The 20,170-nt window shown below is 42.9% G+C and overlaps 1 protein-coding gene across 1 annotated transcript in view; it reads left to right on the plus strand.

Moving 5' to 3' along the window:
- Positions 1 to 20,170, plus strand: part of ANKRD31 (ankyrin repeat domain 31) — a 300,863-nt gene that overhangs the window by 185,914 nt on the left and 94,779 nt on the right. The window contains exons 18-20 of the mRNA XM_077287427.1: positions 8,523 to 8,684; positions 16,176 to 16,318; positions 17,720 to 17,873. Of these exons, the coding sequence (XP_077143542.1) occupies positions 8,523 to 8,684; positions 16,176 to 16,318; positions 17,720 to 17,873 (459 nt within the window). The remainder of the gene's footprint in view (positions 1 to 8,522; positions 8,685 to 16,175; positions 16,319 to 17,719; positions 17,874 to 20,170) is intronic.

Here is a 20,170-nt window from a genome sequence, read left to right on the forward strand (position 1 = left end):
GACCACCATTGCACATCTAGTACTTGCAATTTTCCTTGTTTCTGTTTGGTGTCTAATCTGTGTTTAAAACCTGCCTGTGGAAAGGCTTTGCACCTTTAGGGTATGTGCACACGTTGCGGATTCCATTGCGGATTTTTCCGCCCGGATTCTGCAGAATTCGCAGGTAAAATGACCTGCGTTTTACCTGCGGGTTTTCAGTGGATTTCGCCTGCGTTTTTACACCTGCGGATTCCTGTAATGGAATAGGTGTAAAACGCTGTGGATTCCGCACAAAGAATTGACATGCTGTGGAAAATAAACCGCTGCGTTTCTGCGCTGAATTTTCCGCAGCATGTGCACAGCAGATTTGGTTTTCCATAGGTTTACATGGTACTGTACAACGCATGGAAAACTGCTGCGGATCCGCAGGGCCAAATCCGCAACGTGTTCGCCTACCATTATCCACTCAGCGTTTCATAGGCAGGTGTTAAACACAGCCAGATGCTGGTCCTGCTCTGCCCCTGTCTAATTTGAGGTTTGCTGGCACATGGCAAGAGGACAATTTCAAGAAAACAGGGGGCACCACAAATGCAAAACTATTGGGGCTCACCATGGACTGAGAAACTGGATAATGGTTAGAAGGAGCAAAAAGATCATGTCCATATGTGTGGGAGCACCACAATTAAATATCAAAAGAGATATGCATACATATGTATCAAAAAAAACTTCATTTTTATTAGATAGCACAGAAAACACATTTCTTACAGAAACCAAGATTAAAAACATCTAAAAGTGCAAAGAACACAGCACAACGTTGCAAGAGTAGTCATTTCCTAGTATAAGGAAAAATGACAAACCACACCCCCGCCCCTATCAAGGAGGGAAACTAAATGTTTGTTAAGTACAATAGCCTGTGATAGAATAATATGGCTAAAGACACCTAATGGTAAGTATACCAAAGTTAATAAACAATGAATATATGCCCCTCAAAAAATAATAACTTACAAGATGCTCAATGCAAGTAAATACAAAGAATGCCTAAATATCATAGTACCACATGGCCTGGAAAAATACATGTACAAAAGAAAAAAGAAAAAATGCAAACGGACGTGTGATAAATAGATACTATATGGCCACGGGTATATGCCAGAGCCCACCAGAAATGCACTGCAATCAAAACCTAACTAGGTGTATACATGCGCCCTGTGAGTCCCAAAGGGAGCAAATGAAATACCAGGCAAATGCAGGCTGCTGGGAAAGTAGGCAAACGGAAGGGGGGGAAAAAAAGGGGGATGTGGGATGCAAACCAAGACAACATGGCAAGAGGAGTCATTAAAGTTAGGGGCCATCTTGATTGGGTATACCTGGTCACGGTGGGATGTTTTTACGCTTTTATGATCAAAAAATTGTCAACTCTTACCCTATGATTTTTTTTAAACATGTTAATATTTATGTACTTATTGCAGTGTGGCTAGGTATTATGTTTTCATTCAAAGTTATATTTGTTTAATAACCACCGTGTGTGTTCACTTGTATACTATATTAGCTAATTGGTACAGAATTGCTGCAGGAAATCTGCAGCATAAAAAGCCCTGCAAATACTCATTGTGGGAGCTAAGCCTTATCTTGCTATGTTGGACCTGTGTTAGCATGGCAATACAAAGTGTAGTGCTTAGATATTATTACATATTATGCTTACAATGTGCTGTACAAGGACGATACACTTGTATTTCAATCTATTTGAGTTCCAACATCTTAAACTACCCTATTGTCACAGGGATACCGCAACAGAGAGGGGCCAGAAGACTGCAATGTCTGGTTTCATGAATTTCTGTACTGGTTATAAGTACTTCACCATCATATTAAGTGCAGTTTTTTTTCCTTGCTAGCAGTGCAAGGGTTAATCTTTTCATTTGAAGCCCCTGCAGCTCTCCTACTTGGATTGTTTCAGCTGTTCAGTGTTGGCCACTCCTCTATGCTATATATGCTCGCCTCTGGCACTTAGGGATTGTCAGTGTTAGTTCTTACTGCTTGGTTCTTGAGTTGGAGGTGTAGTTCATGGTTTGAGTTGGCGTTTGGAGATTTTTCAGGAGATTGTTGCTTGGAGTTTTGTCTGTGTGCACATCCTCATCCTCTCCTATTTGGTTTCACCTTTCTTAAACTGCCCTATGTCCCCTCTGTTGTTTGGTGTGTGAATTTTGTATGGTTGGTATTTTCATGTATAGCTGTTCGTCTTACTTTGTTTGTCTGGTTTGTGTGTTCCTATACACTTCAGCTTCCCACTACCCTGGGGAGGGTGTAGGGACAGCTTAGGGTTGGTAAAGGAGCATAGCAAGGCATGTGAACCCGGCATCTCCACCTTCAGAAGTAATCCGGGAGATAGCGATAGACTAGGGCGCCCTGAGTTCTAGGGACCTGGTTATCGCCCATAACCCAAAACACCATCGTTACACCCATCCTAAAGACTGCGATTTGATATTACTAACGGTAACTAGTATAATGACTTGAAGCGATCGACGTAAAGCTGGCAACACTCGTTTCAAAGCTATTGTTCAGCTAAAAGTTATTCCATCAATTTTTCATACACATGCACTACAGATTTGGCAAAGGGGCACATATTCTCCATGGGCAACGGGTAATGAGCTTCTGCCAACTCTGGTAGTGGATGATCTCCCCTGAGAAAATGTAATATGCCTGATGCTTCCTTCCCCAACAGACTCCCATAGACTTGATAGTTGGGTGGCCAGCCTAAATTAGCCAGTTGTGCAGCGCTCTCTTTTATGTGTTTACACAGCATCTACATAGTAGCTCCTTGCTACAGCACTACAGAAACTCAGTGCACTGCCATTCAGTGATGTTATGGTACCGTATAGGCACGCAGCCCTTCCCCATAGCAATGCTGTAGCATTTCTCAGCTGTTCTCTGTAGCAATGCTCCGCAGTATGAAGCAGTGCTCCATTCATATGGCATAATATCTAGCACAACAAGAGTCAGAAAGAAGCTATGGAGCCACTAACATCCATGTTCATAAAGATTTACATTACAGTCACCAAAAAGGACTGTTGTTTTATCCTAAGTGGGATGAATACTTTCACTGTCATGTGTGAACAGACACATAGACAGGTGTGTGCCTTTCCAAATCAAGTCTTATCAGTTTAATTAAACACATCTCAAGAAGGATCACAAGGAAATGGGCAGCATGTGACTTAAATATGAATGACTGAGCAAAGGGTCTGAATACTTATGACCATGTGATATTTCAGTTTTTCCTTTTTAATAAATATGCAAAAATGTCTACATTTCTGTTTTTTTCAGTCAAGATGGGGTGCAGCGTGTACATTAATTAGAAAAAAATGAACTTTTTTTAAATTTACCAAATGGCTGTAATGAAACAAAGAGTGAAAAATTTAAAGGGGTCTGAATACTTTCCATCTCTGTGAAATCAAACTGTCCACTTAGGAAGCACCACTGTTTGATAGTCAATTTCACACTCTGCTGTGCAAATGGAATAGACAACAGATGGAAATTATTGGCAATTATCAAGACACACTCAATAAAGGAGTGGTTCTGCAGGTAGGGACCACAGACCACATCTCAGTACGAATGCTTTCAGGCTGATGTTTTGGTCACTTTTGAATGTTGGTTGTGCTTTCACACTCGTGGTAGCATGAGACGGACTCTACAACCCACACAAGTGGCTCAGGTAGTGCAGCTCATCCAGGATGGCACACCAATGCGAGCTGTGGCAAGAAGGTTTGCTGTGTCTGTCAGCGTAGTGGCCAGAGGCTTGAGGCGCTACCAGGAGACAGGCCAATACACCAGAAGACATGGAAGGGGCCATAGGAGGGGAACAACCCAGCAGCAGGACCGCTATCTCAGCCTTTGTGCAAGGAGGAACACTGCCAGAGCCCTGCAAAATGACCTCCAGCAGGCCACAAATGTGCATGTGCCTGCATAAACGGTTAGAAACCGACTCCATGAGGATGGTTTGAGTGCCCAACATCCACAGATGGGGTTGTGCTCACAGCCCAACACTGTGCTGGACGCTTGGCATTTGCCACAGCAGAACAACAGGATTGGCAAATTCACCACTGGCGCCCTATGACCTTCACAGATGAAAGCAGGTTCACACTGAGCACATGTGACAGACGTGACAGAGTCTGGAGACTCCGTGGAGAGCGATCTGCTGCCTGCAACATCCTTCAGCATGACCGCTTTGGCAGTGGGTCAGTAATGGTGTGGGGTGGCATTTCTTTGGAGGGCCGCACAGCCCTCCATGTGTTCGCCAGAGGTAGCATGACTGCCATTAGGTACCGAGATGAGATCCTTAGACCCCTTGTGAAACCATATGGAGGTGCGGTTGGCCCTGGGTTCCTCCTAATGTAGGACAATGCCAGACCTCATGTGGCTGGAGTGTGTCAGCAGCTCCTGCAAGATGAAGGCATTGAAGCTATGGACTGGCCCGCCCGTTCCCCAGACCTGAATCCAATTGAACACATCTGGGACATCATGTCTCGCACCATCCACCAACGTCACATAGCACCACAGACTGTTCAAAGTTAGCAGATTCTTTAGTCCAAGTCTGGGAGGAGATCCCTCAAGAGTCCATCCGCCGCCTCATCAGGAGCATGCCCAGGTGTTGTAGAGAGGTCATACAGGCATGTGGAGGCCACACACACTACTGAGCATCATTTTCTTGTCTTGAGGTACTTCCACTGAAGTTGGATCAGCCTGTAACTTCATTTTTCACTTTGATTTTGAGCATCATTCCAACTCCAGACCTCCGTGGGATATTAGTTGTGATTTACGTTGATAATTTTTAGGTTTTACTGTTCTCAACACATTCCACTATGTAATGAATAAAGATTTACAACTGGAATATTTCATTCAGTGATATCTAGGATGTGGGATTTTAGTGTTCCCTTTATTTGTTTGAGCAGTGTGTGTCTGTGTGTGTGTGTGTGTGTGTGTGTGTGTGTGTGTATATATATGTATGTATGTATGTATGTGTGTGTATTACATAGAAGAAAAGCCAGCAATTTATGTAACGCATACAGTCAGCGTGACAGGTTACAATAGATAGAATAGATATATACACATAGAATACATACATATATAGGTGTCAGTGACAGACACTCATATATATATATATGTATATGTATATATTACACAGATAGAAGAAAAGCCGACAATTTAACAGCCACGAGATGTAACATCACATCAGGAGCTGACAGGATAGAAGAGATGGATTACACACAATAAATACATATAGAATAGGTACATATACAGATATATGTGACAAATACAATTAGTTCAGTGTGTGCAGCTTACAGTACATTTATATTAATTATTAAAAGATTATTTTTATGTGAAAATGGCGTGGGTAATTTTCTTAACCAGCAGAGGGAAAGCCGATGGCTGGGGGCAGATGTTTACAGCCTGGGAAGGGGGTAATGCACATGGAGCTTCCCAGGCTATTAATATCAGCTCACAGCTGTATACTTAGCCTTTACTGGCAATTAAAATGGGGGACCCCCCAAAAAATTACATAGGGTCCCCCTATAATTAAGAACTAGCAAAGGCTATGCAGACAGTTGCGGGCTGACATTAATAGCCTAGCCATGGATACTGCCCCCCTCCCCCCAGGCTAAAAACATCAGTTCTCAACCGCCCCAGAAAAGGCGCATCTATAAGATGTGCCAATTCTGGCACTTAGCCTCACTCTTCCCACTTGTCCTGTAGCTGTGGCAAGTGGGGTGATAGTGGGGGGGAAATTGATGTCACCTTTGTATGGTCAGATGACATCAAGCCCCAAGGTTAGTAATGGAGAGGTGTCAATAAGACCCTACCATTACTAACCCCATAGTCACATTGTATGAAAACACAGACACTCAGAATAAAGTCTTCAGTTGAAAGAAAGACGCAGACTCCTTTACTAATCTTGTACAGGAGAACAAGGGCTTCGGTGGAATAGGCGTTAGGTGAATATAACTGTGTTTGTTATTTTTAAATAAAAATGGAAAAGTGTGGCTGTGTCTTTATTTACCATACAACTATAGCATTAGTAATGGATGGGTGTCTTATAGACGTCTCTCCATTAATAATACGTGGGCTTGATATCACCTGACAATACAAAGGTGATGTCAACACCACAAATATAAACCCCACTTGCCACCGCTACAGGGCAAGTGGTAAGAACCAGGCAAAGTGCCAGAATTGGCACACCTAATGGATGTGCCTTTTCTGGACTGCTGCGGGCTGCTATTTTTCGGCTAAGGGGGCAATGTCCATGGCCCCTTACCAGACTGAGAATACCAGCCCCTAGCTGTCTGCATAGGAGGGACCCTACCCAGTTTTTAAAATTATTTAAATAATAAAAAAACAGCGTGGGCACCCTCTATTCTTGATAACCAGCCTTGCTGAAGCTGACAGCTGAAGTTTGCAGCCTCCTGTTGTGAGTTTTGCCTGGTTTGTTATAAAAAATAATGGGGAACCCACTCAGGTTTTTTTTTTTAATTATTTATTTCCAGCGCAGGAGCGGCTGATGAATACTCCCATCATCCACTCCTGCTCTCACTGTTATTAGTGGCAGCAGGTGTCGGATGATGGGAGCGGTAGTCCCATCAGTTGACGCCAGTGACCGGAGGTAAACTGCATACCTCCAATCACAGCTGAGCGCTCCTGCTGTCTTCTGACAGTATGGGAACCGCGGCTCTGACCGGCAGGTATGGTTTCACCCCCGATCAGAAGCGGTGTTTGCCGTGCCATCATGCATATGACAGTGCGTCAAACACTGTATTGTTGGACCCCCCATTCAAGCGAATGGTGTTCGGGTCCGCTCTGCTGGATGACAGGCTGCATGGACGCATCATTCAGCCTGCCATCTAGATGTAGCAGAGCTGACTATGAGGTCACATCCTGCTGTCCTTGACTTGTCTGCAGCAAATACGCTGCAAAAAAAGTCAACCTGCGTATTTCCACCATCCATTCAAGTCAATGGGTGAAAAATGTTGTAAAAACTCTGAAAGAAGTGACATGCTTTATGTAAAAAAAACCTCTGCAAAGCACAAAATCCTGATGACAAAAAAAACTGTGTGCATGAGATTTCTGAAATTTCATAGGCTTTCCTAGTACTATAAGGCTATGTGCACACGGTGCGGATTTTTCTGTAGATCCGCAGCGGTTTTGACGCTGTGGATCTGCAGCTGTTTTCCATGAGTTTACAGTACCATATAAACCTATGGAAAACAAAATCCACAGTGCACATGGTGCAGAAAAAAACACGCGGAAACGTTGCGTTTTACATTCCGCTGCATGTCAATTCTTTGTGCGGATTCCGCAGCGGTTTACACCTGCTCCATAATAGGAATCCGCAGGTGAAAAACCGCAGGTGGAATCCGCACAAAAACCGCCGTAATTCCGCAGTGAATCCGCAGGTAATCCGCAGTGCGGTTTACCTGCGGATTTTCAAAAGCAGGTGCGGAAAAATCTGCAGAGATCCAACCTACATTTGCACATAATAAAACAAACAAAAAACGGAGTTGCATGTCCAAAAACATTTAAATATTTTTATTAATTTACAAAAGACTAATTTTAACCAATAATTTCCAAATACATAGAAAATACATAAAACGATTAAAATATCAAGCATTAGAAGAGTAGGGGTAGCACAGACCAGAAGACGGTGCGGGAATCGGTCAGATGCCAAATGTCAGAAAGGCTTACTTGCATAGTGCAAAGTGTAACATAGGTACAGAGATGGGGGGCATATACTAGAATATATATCAATTAGCAAATAGCAAGAGCCCTGTACACAGACTCATATATCACATATCCGAACCATAAGTCCTCCCCCCGGACACTTACCTATGAATTAGCACCACGACCGAGCCACACCGCAGCCCCAACGCACGTTTCGCGTTAGCTTGCTTCCTCAGGGGGCAGTGCATCTCTGTACCTATGTTACACTTTGCACTATGCAAGTAAGCCTTTCTGACATTTGGCATCTGACCGATTCCCGCACCGTCTTCTGGTCTGTGCTACCCCTACTCTTCTAATGCTTGATATTTTAATCGTTTTATGTATTTTCTATGTATTTGGAAATTATTGGTTAAAATTAGTCTTTTGTAAATTAATAAAAATATTTAAATGTTTTTGGACATGCAACTCCGTTTTTTGTTTGTTTTATTATATTGGTTATAGGAGTGTCCCTATCATACTGAACGCATCCTCCGGGTAGTCTCCCCCACTTGGGTTTGTGAGCATGCGGAGGAATTTGTTGTTTTCTTTCATTTTGGGTTTTTTTTTACTACATTTGCACATAACCTAAAAGCAGCTGAAAATTAGCATAAAAAAAGCAGCAAAAAAAAAAAAACACTGCAAAAACGCCCAGTGTGAACTTACCCTTAGTCTGAACCAATAGATTTGTATGTAGTTATAATTGGGAATTCAGATTTGTGCAGCTGGATATATATATTTTATTTTATTGACATATTGTTGCCTTTCTGTTGCATGATGTAGTTTTTATTTTTCATCCTCTTCAGAACCTGTTCAGCAGTGTAGAGCCTCCAAAACTGTTAGAAACATAAACAAAAGAAACTTTATGGGTGAGACCCTGCTACATAAGGCGTGTAAAAAAGGGGATTTGGAGCAAGTTAACGCTCTAATTGAAGCTGGGATAAATGTCAATCATACAGATAATGCTGGTGAGTGTACAAATCGTTCTATTAGAAATCAAAAGTTTACTGTCTAAAGAATTACTTTACTGTACAGTATTATGTGAAGAAGTGGGGCATTGAGAATAGTATACTGAATTATCTAATGTGCATTTTGTAACCCTCTTCTCCGACCTTTCTGAAGTATTAGGCTACTTTCACACTAGCGTCGGGAACAACCCGTCGCTGCGCGTCGGGCCGACGTTCCCGACGCTAGTGTGGTCTCCGCCGCACAACGGGGGCAGCGGATGCATATTTCCCACGCATCCGCTGCCCCATTGTGATGTGCGGGGAAGTGCGGGGAGGTGGGGGCGGAGTTCCGACTGCGCATGCGCGGTCGGAAAAAGCGGACCGTCGGGAGCAAAAAACGTTACATGTAACGTTTTTTGCTCCCAACGGACCGCTACCATACGCCCAAACGCCGCCAAACGCATTCACCGTTTGGAAATGCGTCGCAAATGCGTCGCTAATGCGTCGCTAATGTTACTCTATGACGAAACAACGTATCCAGCAAAAACTTTTGCTGGATGCGGCGTTTCGCAAAAACGACGCATTTGCGACGTATTGCAGTTAACGCTAGTGTGAAACTAGCCTTAGGCTATGTGCATACGTAGGAAAAGAGGTGCAGAATTTTCTGCACAAAATCCTCATCTCCTGGCAGAATCCACAGCCGCGGTTTTTATGCGGATTTTGTGCGGTTTTTATGCGGATTTTCTGCGGATTTTCTGCGGTTTTTGCCACTGTGGATTTTTATCATGGAGGGGTGCAGAAACGCTGCAGATCCGCACAAAAGAAGTGACATGCACTTCTTTGAAATCCGCAGCAATTCCGCACTGATTTTTCCGCACAGCTTTTTTTTAACCCCATTGATTTACATTGTACTGTACATCACAGTGCGGATCTGCAGCGTTTCTGCGTGGAAAAATCCGCTGCGCATCCGCAGAAAATCCGCATCGTGTGCACGTAGCCTTAGGGATATGTTCGGCCTAGATATTTCAGGGTCTTTCAGCATCAACATTTTTGAAAGTTGTAGAGAATGGCACTTTTGCAATCTAGCAGCATTTGTCCTGATGAAGGGATGTGTTGGACCTCGAAGCAAGTGAACCTTTTTTTTTTAATAAAAAAGAAGAAACTAATATCTTAAACTGACAGCAGGATTTTGCTAGGTAACGTACAGACAGAGCCATATTAGTGCTGTTACTCTGATTAAAATGATACCTGTGGTGAAGAAATCCGTTTTGTGGATTTTGTGTAATGAATTTTTGAAGCTTTCTTGTAATCATAGTGTTGTGCATCAGGGCGAAACTATGGGTAAAGTCTTCAGCTCTGCCACAGCCCCTCCACTGCCTCTGGTGTCTTTATATTCTTCATAGGATCTAAGTGGTATTGTTTCTTGTGGAGAGTGACATGACTGGCCTGGCATGCCAGTGTGCAGAGGCTTTGGTTTTTATTTATTAAGTCATATTAATTATTTATTAAGTCATATAGCAAGGCTTTTTAAAGGGTCAATAGTGACTTTTAGGATTGTTACCCCAATAATTTGCTCTATGTTTCAAGTCATATTTCTCTCTGAAGAGGCAATTTGCATGTTTATGTTTTTAAATTTCACGCCGGCGCCATCCTAGCCCCTGGTGACACTTGCGCACATTGATCTCCTCGCAGTCTTCAGGAATATCATTCCAGGGGCTGCGCATGCACAGATTCATTTCCCGGCGGTCCTCAGCAAAATGATACTGTGGCAGTGCATGCGCAGATTGAGATTTCAGATGGTTATTGATCCAAAATCTAAATCTGCGCATTTGCCATCACCGACTACATTTTCCTGGAGACTACCAGAAGATCAGTGTGCGTAAGTTCTGCCAGTGGCTAGGACAGGGCCAAAGCAGAATGTAAAACATGAAGAATATAAAGACACCAGAGGCAGAGGAGGGGCCGTGCCAGAGCTGAAGACCCTACCCACAGTCTAGCCCCATAGTCCTTCCCCGATGCACGAAGCTATAATTACAAGAAAACTGCAGTCAATCATTATACAAAAAACACTATTGGACTTTTTTCACCCCAGGTATTTTATCAGTCTAAGGCCGGCGTCACACTGGCGAGTTTTACGGACGTAAGAGCGCAGAAACTACGTCCGTAAAACTCGCATTACATACGGCACAATTATTCTCAATGGGGCTGCTCCTATTAGCCGTATATTACAGTTCAGTATTATACGGCTTTCTACGGCCGTACAAAATCGCAGCATGCTGCGTTTGTCAGCGTATTGCGCAAATAATACCCCAATGAAAGTCTATGGGGGCGAGAAAAATAGGGATTCCACACGGACCTGCAGTGTGACTTGCAAGAAATACGCAGCGGTGTTAGTGAAAAGTCGGTAATTCAATTGCCGGCTTTTTCCTTCTCCTTCACAAACCCGACATGATATGAGACATGGTTTACATACAGTAAACCATCTCATATCCCCATTTTTTTTGCATATTCCACACTACTAATGTTAGTAGTGTGTGTATGCAAAATTTGGGCGCTGTAGCTGCTAAAATAAAGGGTTAAATGGCGGAAAAAATTGGCGTGGGCTCCCGCGCAATTTTCTCCGCCAGAGTGGTAAAGCCAGTGACTGAGGGCAGATATTAATAGCCAGGAGAGGGTCCATGGTTATTGGCCCCCCCGTGGCTAAAAACATCTGCCCCCAGCCACCCCAGAAAAGGCACATCTGGAAGATGCGCCTATTCTGGCACTTGGCCACTCTGTTCCCACTCCCTGTAGCGGTGGGATATGGGGTAATGAAGGGTTAATGCCACCTTGCTATTGTAAGGTGACATTAAGCCAGATTAATAATGGAGAGGCGTCAATTATGTCACCTATCCATTATTAATCCAATTGTAGGAAAGGGTTAAAAAACACACACACACATGATTAAAAAGGATTTTAATGAAATAAACACAGCGGTTGTTGTAATAATTTATTGTTCTCGCAATCCATTTGCAGACCCTCGCTTGGAAAAATAATAAACGCACAAGATACATACCTTCTGGTGAACCGTCTCGTCCCACGAAGTAATCCATCTGAAGGGGTTAACTAATATTACAGGCAGGAGCCCTGCTAAATGCAGCTGTGCTCCGTGCCTGTAATCCCCGGCGAATGAATGAAATGTAGGTCATTGACCTACATTTCCTTCAGTCGCGGTGATGCGCCCCCTGGTGGATGTCCTCATATGACCTGGAGCGTGGGAAAAAGTTCCCAGGCTGCAGTTCATGAGAACATCCACCAGAGGGCGCCTCACCGCGACTCAATGTAAGTATAGATCCAGCTTTCCTTTCAGCACCTGGGGATTACAGGCACGAGCGAGTGGTTTATCGCAGCTCTGCCTGTAATATTAGTTAACCCCTTCAGATGGATTACTTCGTGGGACATGATCTGACATCAGAAGGTATGTATCTTGTGCGTTAATTATTTTGCCAAGTGAGGGCCTGCAAATGGATTGCGAGAACAATAAATTATTACAACAACCGCTGTGTTTATTTCATTAAAATCCTTTTTAATCATGTGTGTGTGTGTTTTTTAACCCTTTCAAACAGTTGGATTAATAATGGATAGGTGTCATAATTGACGCCTCTCCATTATTAATCTGGCTTAATGTCACCTTCCAATAGCAAGGTGGCATTAACCCTTCATTACCCCATATCCCACCGCTACAGGGAGTGGGAAGAGAGTGGCCAAGTGCCAGAATAGGCGCATCTTCCAGATGTGCCTTTTCTGGGGTGGCTGGGGGCAGATGTTTTTAGCCAGGGGGGGCCAATAACCATGGACCCTCTCTAGGCTATTAATATCTGCCCTCAGTCACTGGCTTTACCACTCTGGCGGAGAAAATTGCGCGGGAGCCCACGCCAATTTTTTCCGCGATTTAACCCTTTATTTTAGCAGCTACAGCGCTGAAATTTTGCACATACACACTACTAACATTAGTAGTGTGGAATATGCAAAAAAAAAGGGGATATGAGATGGTTTACTGTATGTAATCCATGTCTCATATCCTGTCGGGTTTGTGCAGGAGAAATGAAAAGCCGGCAATTGAATTACCGGCTGTTCACAGATATCGCGCTGAATGAAATATAAATACAGAATATATATATATATGTGTCTCAATGACATATATATATATATATACATACTGTATATATGTTTTAATGAACATTTGAGCACATAAATCCATTAGATGTCGGTTTTGCAAGCCTGCTCGAAAATCTCGCAGTACGGATGCCATACGGATTACATACGGAGGATGCCATGCGCAAAATACGCTGACACACCCTGACTACGGATCACTATTTTGGGAACATTTCACCGTATTTCGGCCGTATTACGGCCGTAAAATACGGACCGTATTGTCTTACGCCGAGTGTGACGCCGGCCTAAGGCCGGGATCACATATACGCGAGATACGGCTGAGTCTCGCAGGTGATAACCCAGCTCTGGCGCCGGCACTCCGGAGCGGAGCGTGCAGCTCCATGTATTGCTGTGCGGCTGCACGCTCCTCTCAGGAGTGCCGGCGCCAGAGCTGGGTTTTCACCTGCGAGACTCGGACGTATCTTGTGTATGTGTGATCCCGGCCTAACAGCGCCAGTTTGGCTATGCCTGTACTTGGCAAAATCTTTCTGACAGGTTCTCTTTAACCATCACTGAGTCCACCCTATTACTTTGAATCGGAAGAAGCGTGACAACTCCGACCCTCTGTTACACTATCAGCAAACATCAATCTAAAATAAAAAGACCTGCAACGGTAGATACAGAAGAAAAACAAAAAACCGAGCCGGAGTATGACTTGAAAACATGCATGATGTAAAGGCATGTTCACACTGGCTATAGAAGCAAGCAAAACCAAAGAAAAAGCAATGTGTGCATATACCCTAATGAAAATGAATAAATAAATAAAAAAGCAAGTGCATTAAATAATTAACATAGGGTGTTTAGTAAACACTGTTTTTGATCAAAAAAAGAAAAAGGTGTACCCAAGTGAGACAGTAACTACACTCTCTAATGTTAAAACCTACCTAGTGTGAATAGTGGCAGAGAGTCACCAGGTCCCAACTGGACCCCAGCTTTGGTGGGACTATATATGAACTGCCCGCTCAGTGAACGGTAGATACAGGCAGACGGTTGCAAAATTCTGTCCAAATCGTTAGTGGTAACTTCTCATTGACAAACTTACTTGATTCTACCAGCAGTCACCCCTTTTTTAGGCTTCCTCTCCCAGTCACCTGTTGACAAAGGTTTTTACCTGGCCCCCAGAAGGTATGAATTCATTTTCTTTTCAAAACTTTTTTTTTTTTTTTAAAGATCCATACACAAGTAATCATATTCCTAGCACAGTCCTTGACTAGTAAAGGGTAACATTTTGTAATAATTGAATCCGTATCAGAAACTTCCACCATTTATAGCTTGTCCTACGATCCTATTCGAGTCACAATTTTACTCACTGAAGTTCTACATCAGATGTAAGTCCTTCACGCACTTTTATGTCAATTACACAACACTAAAAGAACACTCACATTTTTTGGTGACCCTTTGTATTTAACCTTTGTATTCAACCTGTTAATGACTCTCCCAGGTTGATATTTCTACTTATCAGTTGATGACGCTTGCCATATACATGAAATCTTCGGCATGCCAGGACAACGGGTAGGTGACAGTCTAGGATGCCAGCTTTAGCAGGCACAATAGTGTTGCCACCTATTAACCCTTGGTAACAAGTATTTACCTGGGTGGTTCCTTGTGAATTTAAAGGGAATCTGTCACCTGAATTTGGTGAGACCAGTTTTGGGTCATATGGGCGGGGTTTTCGGGTGTTTGATTCACCCTTTCCTTACCCGCTGGCTGCATGCTGGCCGCAATATTGGATTGAAGTTCATTCTCTGTCCTCCGGAGTACATGCCAGCGCAAGGTAATATTGCCTTGCGCTGGCGTGTACTCCGGAGGACAGAGAATGAACTTCAATCCAATATTGCGGCCAGCATGCAGCCAGCGGGTAAGGAAAGGTTGAATCAAACACCCGAAAACCCCGCCCATATGACCCAAAACTTGTCCCACCAAATTCAGGTGACAGGTTCCCTTTAAGTGTGGAGGTTGCCATTTGCCTTATCTGCCTAGGTCGCCAATATACTTTGTTCCACCCCTTACATTTACACTAAAAGAGAATCTGTCACCAGATTTTTATTACCATATCTGAAAGCAGCATGATGTAGGGGCAGAGATCCCGATTCCAGCATTGTATCAGTTACTGGGTGCACCAGTGGTAACACCCTCAGAGTTCTTAGATTTAGAATGTAGCAGAGCTGAGAAAGCTGCCCATGCCCCCACCAGGCTCCATGTCTATATAGTCTATTGACAGTAAGCTGCTTATTGGAGGAAGGGGCAGAGTCAGATGACATGGCAGGCGGCGGGTAGTCACTGCAATGATAATGTCCTAGTGATAAAATCTTCATTTTAAGTAAACAGCACGCAGCCTGATAAGTGACACATCACTGAATTAAGTGTTTTAACTCCTACATCATACTGGTGACAGATTTCTTTTAAACCTATTCTATGCTATCCTTAAAAAAACAAACAACAAACGATTGTATCGACATTGTCCAGTGCCTTCTGCATGGATTTAGTTTAGTATTTGTGACTGAGAGAATTTCTTTCTCAGACCTGTTTAACTGTACCATTTTTTGCCTATAAAGTCTAGAACATGGCAACCCCCAGGCTAGTCATGTCTGCAGACTTACGTGCACAGGGTAGATGAACAGTGGGTACAGAAAGTATTCTGACCCCTTTAAATTTTTAATTCTTTTTCATTGCAGACATTTGGTAAATTCAAAAAAGTTCATTTTATTAATGTACACTCTGCACCCCATCTTGACTGAAAAAAAAGCAGAAATGTAGAAATTTTTGCAAATTTAATAAAAAAGAAAAACTGTATGTAGTATTCGTTAGCAAAAGGAGACTATTGGGTTCTCCAAAAATATACAAGAATGTATAACATACACATGAACACCCCCAATCAGAACAGTTCTAGTGATTCTTCTTTAGTCAGGTAAATCGACACATGGGTGCAGGGGAGCGGGTGCAGTCATGGACAACGGCCGTTTCGCGCCGATCAGACGCTTTAACGGGTCCAAGAATGGCAGGAAGTGAATAGGCGCCCGATGTAGCACCCGTGTCTGAGAAGCTCTTCCAACTGCAGGTTCTGCTGTGACTTGTACAAGGCAGTCACTATGTTGTTTGGTGCTGGTTCCCTTCATTTCTAACCCCCAATCAGACCATTTTACTAAGAGCAAGTGCTGCTAGTCCATCATCGAGCTCTAGATACTTTTATCCACACTGTATATAAGATCAGGGAAATCTTGCTAATAACTGTCTGTTTTACTTTTTTTTCTTAAAGCTCTTGTGTAGTTATTGTACTTCAGCTGTCCTGAGTTTTCCTTGATATTTTTTTCTTTGCAGGCTGGACGGCATTACATGAGGCTTCCTGCAAAGGGAACTCTGAAGTAATCGAGGCATTGATACAAGCAGGTGCTTACGTCAATGGCAAAGGACTGGATGGCATATTACCCCTACATGATGCAGTATATTGCAATCACTATAAGGTGATGTATGGGAATATATCACTTTACAATGTCAGTAATAATGGGATTAGTATAGTGGTGAATAAGACAGTGCTCATGCAGACAACAATTTTTCCAGTATCAGTGGTCTGTGATTTTCACAGGAGAGAACTCTAACCCGTTAAAGTCTATGGGGCTGTTCACATGTCTGTGTAATTTTACAGTATGATTGTTGCACAGCAAATAACGGAGAGATGTCCAGTTTTATTCAGAGTCTTGGATTAAGCTAACTAATGCAAGGCAATGTGTCCATGTAAAAAATCAGACAGCGCTCAGATGCCATTCTTGTTTTGTTCATTTCTCACAGACTGTTTGTTTGATGTTTTAGAAACCTCCATAATTTATTTTTTCATCTGAGAAAAATTGATGAATCTCTGACCAAACTGATGGTAAAAACTGACACTGACCAAACACTGCTGATAAAAAACACTATTGAATCTCAGACATTTTTTTTTCATATGAGACAAATGACATCTGAATAACCCCTAACAGCTTATTTTCAGTATTCCAGAGCATTATACTAATAATGAAACAGCGTCAAGTCCCTGGTGGGACAATAAAATAGGAATAATAATAATTTAACAATTATTTTATGTATGTGGTGCCATATAAAAATGAAAATTAAGATCAATAAATTTAATTTAAAAAACGTCTCTACCTAAAAAAAATTATCCCCCAAAAATGGTGGATCCTCATGCTTTGTCAGCACAAATAAAATAAAATTATAATGCAAATTGATACGTATGTGACGCAGAGTCACTTCTCATGGACTAGCCGTGAGTCAGGGAAGTGAAGGAGTCAGAGGTCAAGAGCCAGGAGGGTACGTCATAAACAAAGGGGAGAGACAAAGGCGTAGTCAGGAAACAGTCCGGGGTCAGAATTCTAAGGTCAGAGTTCATCAAGGCAAAAGGGGGTAATACAAACAGGTAGGCAAAATGCAAATCCAAGGTCCAGCAGGAAATATCAGAATATCAGATTACAGAGCTAACACATCACTGAGCTGGCAATAGTTCCACATAGCCAATTAAATGGCAAAGCAATCGCCCTGAAAGTGTGACACCTGGAGGAATTTCAGTAGGCACAACAAAATGGGCTGCAAGGAAATCCCATACACAAAACTGACAACCCAGCACGCCTCTGCATACTATAGGATGACCGAGCTGTCACTCACAATGCTGACAGCCAAGCATGCCCCTTCAATCCATAGGACAGCTGAGCTGTCACTCACTGCGTCCCTAGGACACAGTGAGCAGCGGGATTGTGCGAACAGTCCTCAGTATATATGATATCGAGTTGTCATACTAAATATAAAGTCTACATTTCTCTGCATAGCAGGACCTTATCTTCAATAACTAGCTTTTGTATTTATTTTATTTTCTTTAGGCTGCTGAAATTTTGATAAAATTTGGTGCAAATCCATATTTAAAAGATGATAACATGAAAAATGCTTTTGACAAATGTTGCAGTAATAAGATGGCAGAAATCTTAACATCACAATATAGACCCAGTGACACAGCAATAGGAAATGTATTATCTGGTAAGGGATTGTTTTATATGATCCAATGTACAGTATGTCTATACCCACCAAAGGATACAAAGTACAGGTAAATCTTTTGTCCTCTTGACTCAGTTGGTCATATTGGGTGCATAGTCATTGCCTGACACAAGGCATTTTGATCCTCCAGTGTCTATCTGTGATTACAAAACTACATTTTGGAATTGCTAAAAATATTTGAGTCAGTAAGACACTGGCCCTAGACATGATAAAAACTACCCAGTGGCCTGGTCTGGTGAACATCTACCACCTGTTGCCTAAAAAGTGTATATAATATTTAGAAGGTCCTTACGTTGCTGCGGGCTGATGAAGGTATGCACATACAATATTAAGGTGAGACCGGTGTTCAGATAAGGTCCCTAGTAGATAATCGCATAAATAATAATTGCTCAGTAGATTGGTGTACCAAGTGTTACTCACGCATAATATAAATACTAATATGTGTAACAGGATAATCTATAGGAGAAGAAGGTTTTTTACCTGCTGTTATGTCACTGCATAGAAGATGCGGCGTGAATTTCTCTGCCTTTAGTCCTTGGGAGCGGTGAGAGAGTGCCATGATGCACTAGACCCGCTGCTGTGTCACTCTGTGGAAGGTGCAAGGACCGCAAGGTATCCTGCTGGTCCAGGAGGTGAGTTTTCACTGTCCGGGCTTAGTAAGACTATCAGACTGTAGCAGCAGTCGGTTGACCCGAGCAGCACCGCTAACAGATCATAGAGAGTGACATCACTCAAGTCCTGACTCAAAGTCAGTCAAATATTCAAACGCGTTTCAAAAGCTGCGGTTTTCTTCAACAGGGATGCTACACTTTGATTGTCGTACTAAACCCGGACAGCGAATAGTCACCTCCTCGAGCAGCTGGATACCTTGCGGTCCCTTGGTATCCAATAACAGGATCTGTGCACCACGGCACCTTCTCCCGTTTCTCCCAGAATTAGAGACAGCGAACCTCACTCACCTCTCACAGAGTGACACAGCAGCGGGTCTCGAGAGAGAGAGAATGAATATGTTTTTTTTGCTGTTTTAGTAGCTTAGAAAGTATTCTGAACTTTATAAAAAGAGAAACCAGTTTGGTTTGTATTGCTACTTTCTGACATCCATACCTTTTTTTTCCCATGGGTGAATCTGTATGAGTACAACACAGCTGATGGGTGATTCGACCAGGGGCTCTTTCCCTGTCCCTAACACTAGCGGGCGCCCTAGCTCGTCCTGCTACCTGGGATGGCGAAGATGCTGGGGCCTCTACCCTAGCCTTATCTCCTAAGTTCGCCCTCCTGTCTGTTCTTCTCCCCCACCCAGGGAAGAGGGGGCACTACTGTTCACCATAATACACCAACCCGACAAACAAGGCAACACAGACGAGGGTTAACAGAAAACTCCAGGCATACAAAATATTCACTCACATATAACAGAGCAATGCATCGGGGTGTGAAGGTAGGGGAATAAACCAAAACAGAGAAGGATAAGGAATTACCATGCATACAAACCAAGCAACAGTCACTAATAACTCCTTCATCTCTCCTTCTCATATGTTCTCCTCTCCCACCTTTAGCCATGCAGCAAACGCTAGCTCTGACGAGTATTAGTAACAGAGCCCAGATTATAAAGGTAAATGGAGTGGCTAACCGAGCACAGCTGTGTGAGCACAGGGATTTCCAAAATGGCCGATTAACCGCTGTTCTGCCAGCAGAAATAAGCACATTTAAAATAAAGGCAAAGTGCTTCTTCTCAGCCCCATAGTAGGAGCAATTAGATGCTGCGGTCTTCTGGCTTCACACTGTCGCGGTGACCACGTGACAGCAGTTTTCCATAGTAACAAATTTTTTATGGCGTTTACTTTGTGGGTTAAATTATTTTATATATTTATATATTGCACTTTTACTGATTATAGCACTACTGAATTATTATTTATTTTTTTAATTTCTTTAGTATATATCACAGTCTCCCCTGAAGTTCAGCCTATGGCTGGGCTTCATAGGTATACCAGGATGTCCGTGTCTGGGGCCTTCATCAAGACTCTGGACGCTATAGCAGTTCACCAGCACCTCACAATCATGCATTTGGGGCAGAAATGAGTGACTAAATGGATGCAGCACTAGGATGTTGTGACTAAATGGTGTAGTCAATTACCAGCTGAGGCATTTAAAACAGTGAAATAGAGATCAGTGCTAGCCCCAATTGCTGCTATTAGAGACAAATTCCAGCTATATAACCCAGTGAGCACTTGCCCTGTGTGGAACAGGTGCTGCTCTTAAGCCCACTCCACATGTGGGAATGG

The sequence above is a fragment of the Ranitomeya variabilis genome, chromosome 1, assembly GCF_051348905.1.
Source record: "Ranitomeya variabilis isolate aRanVar5 chromosome 1, aRanVar5.hap1, whole genome shotgun sequence".
Classification (NCBI taxonomy): domain Eukaryota; kingdom Metazoa; phylum Chordata; class Amphibia; order Anura; family Dendrobatidae; genus Ranitomeya; species Ranitomeya variabilis.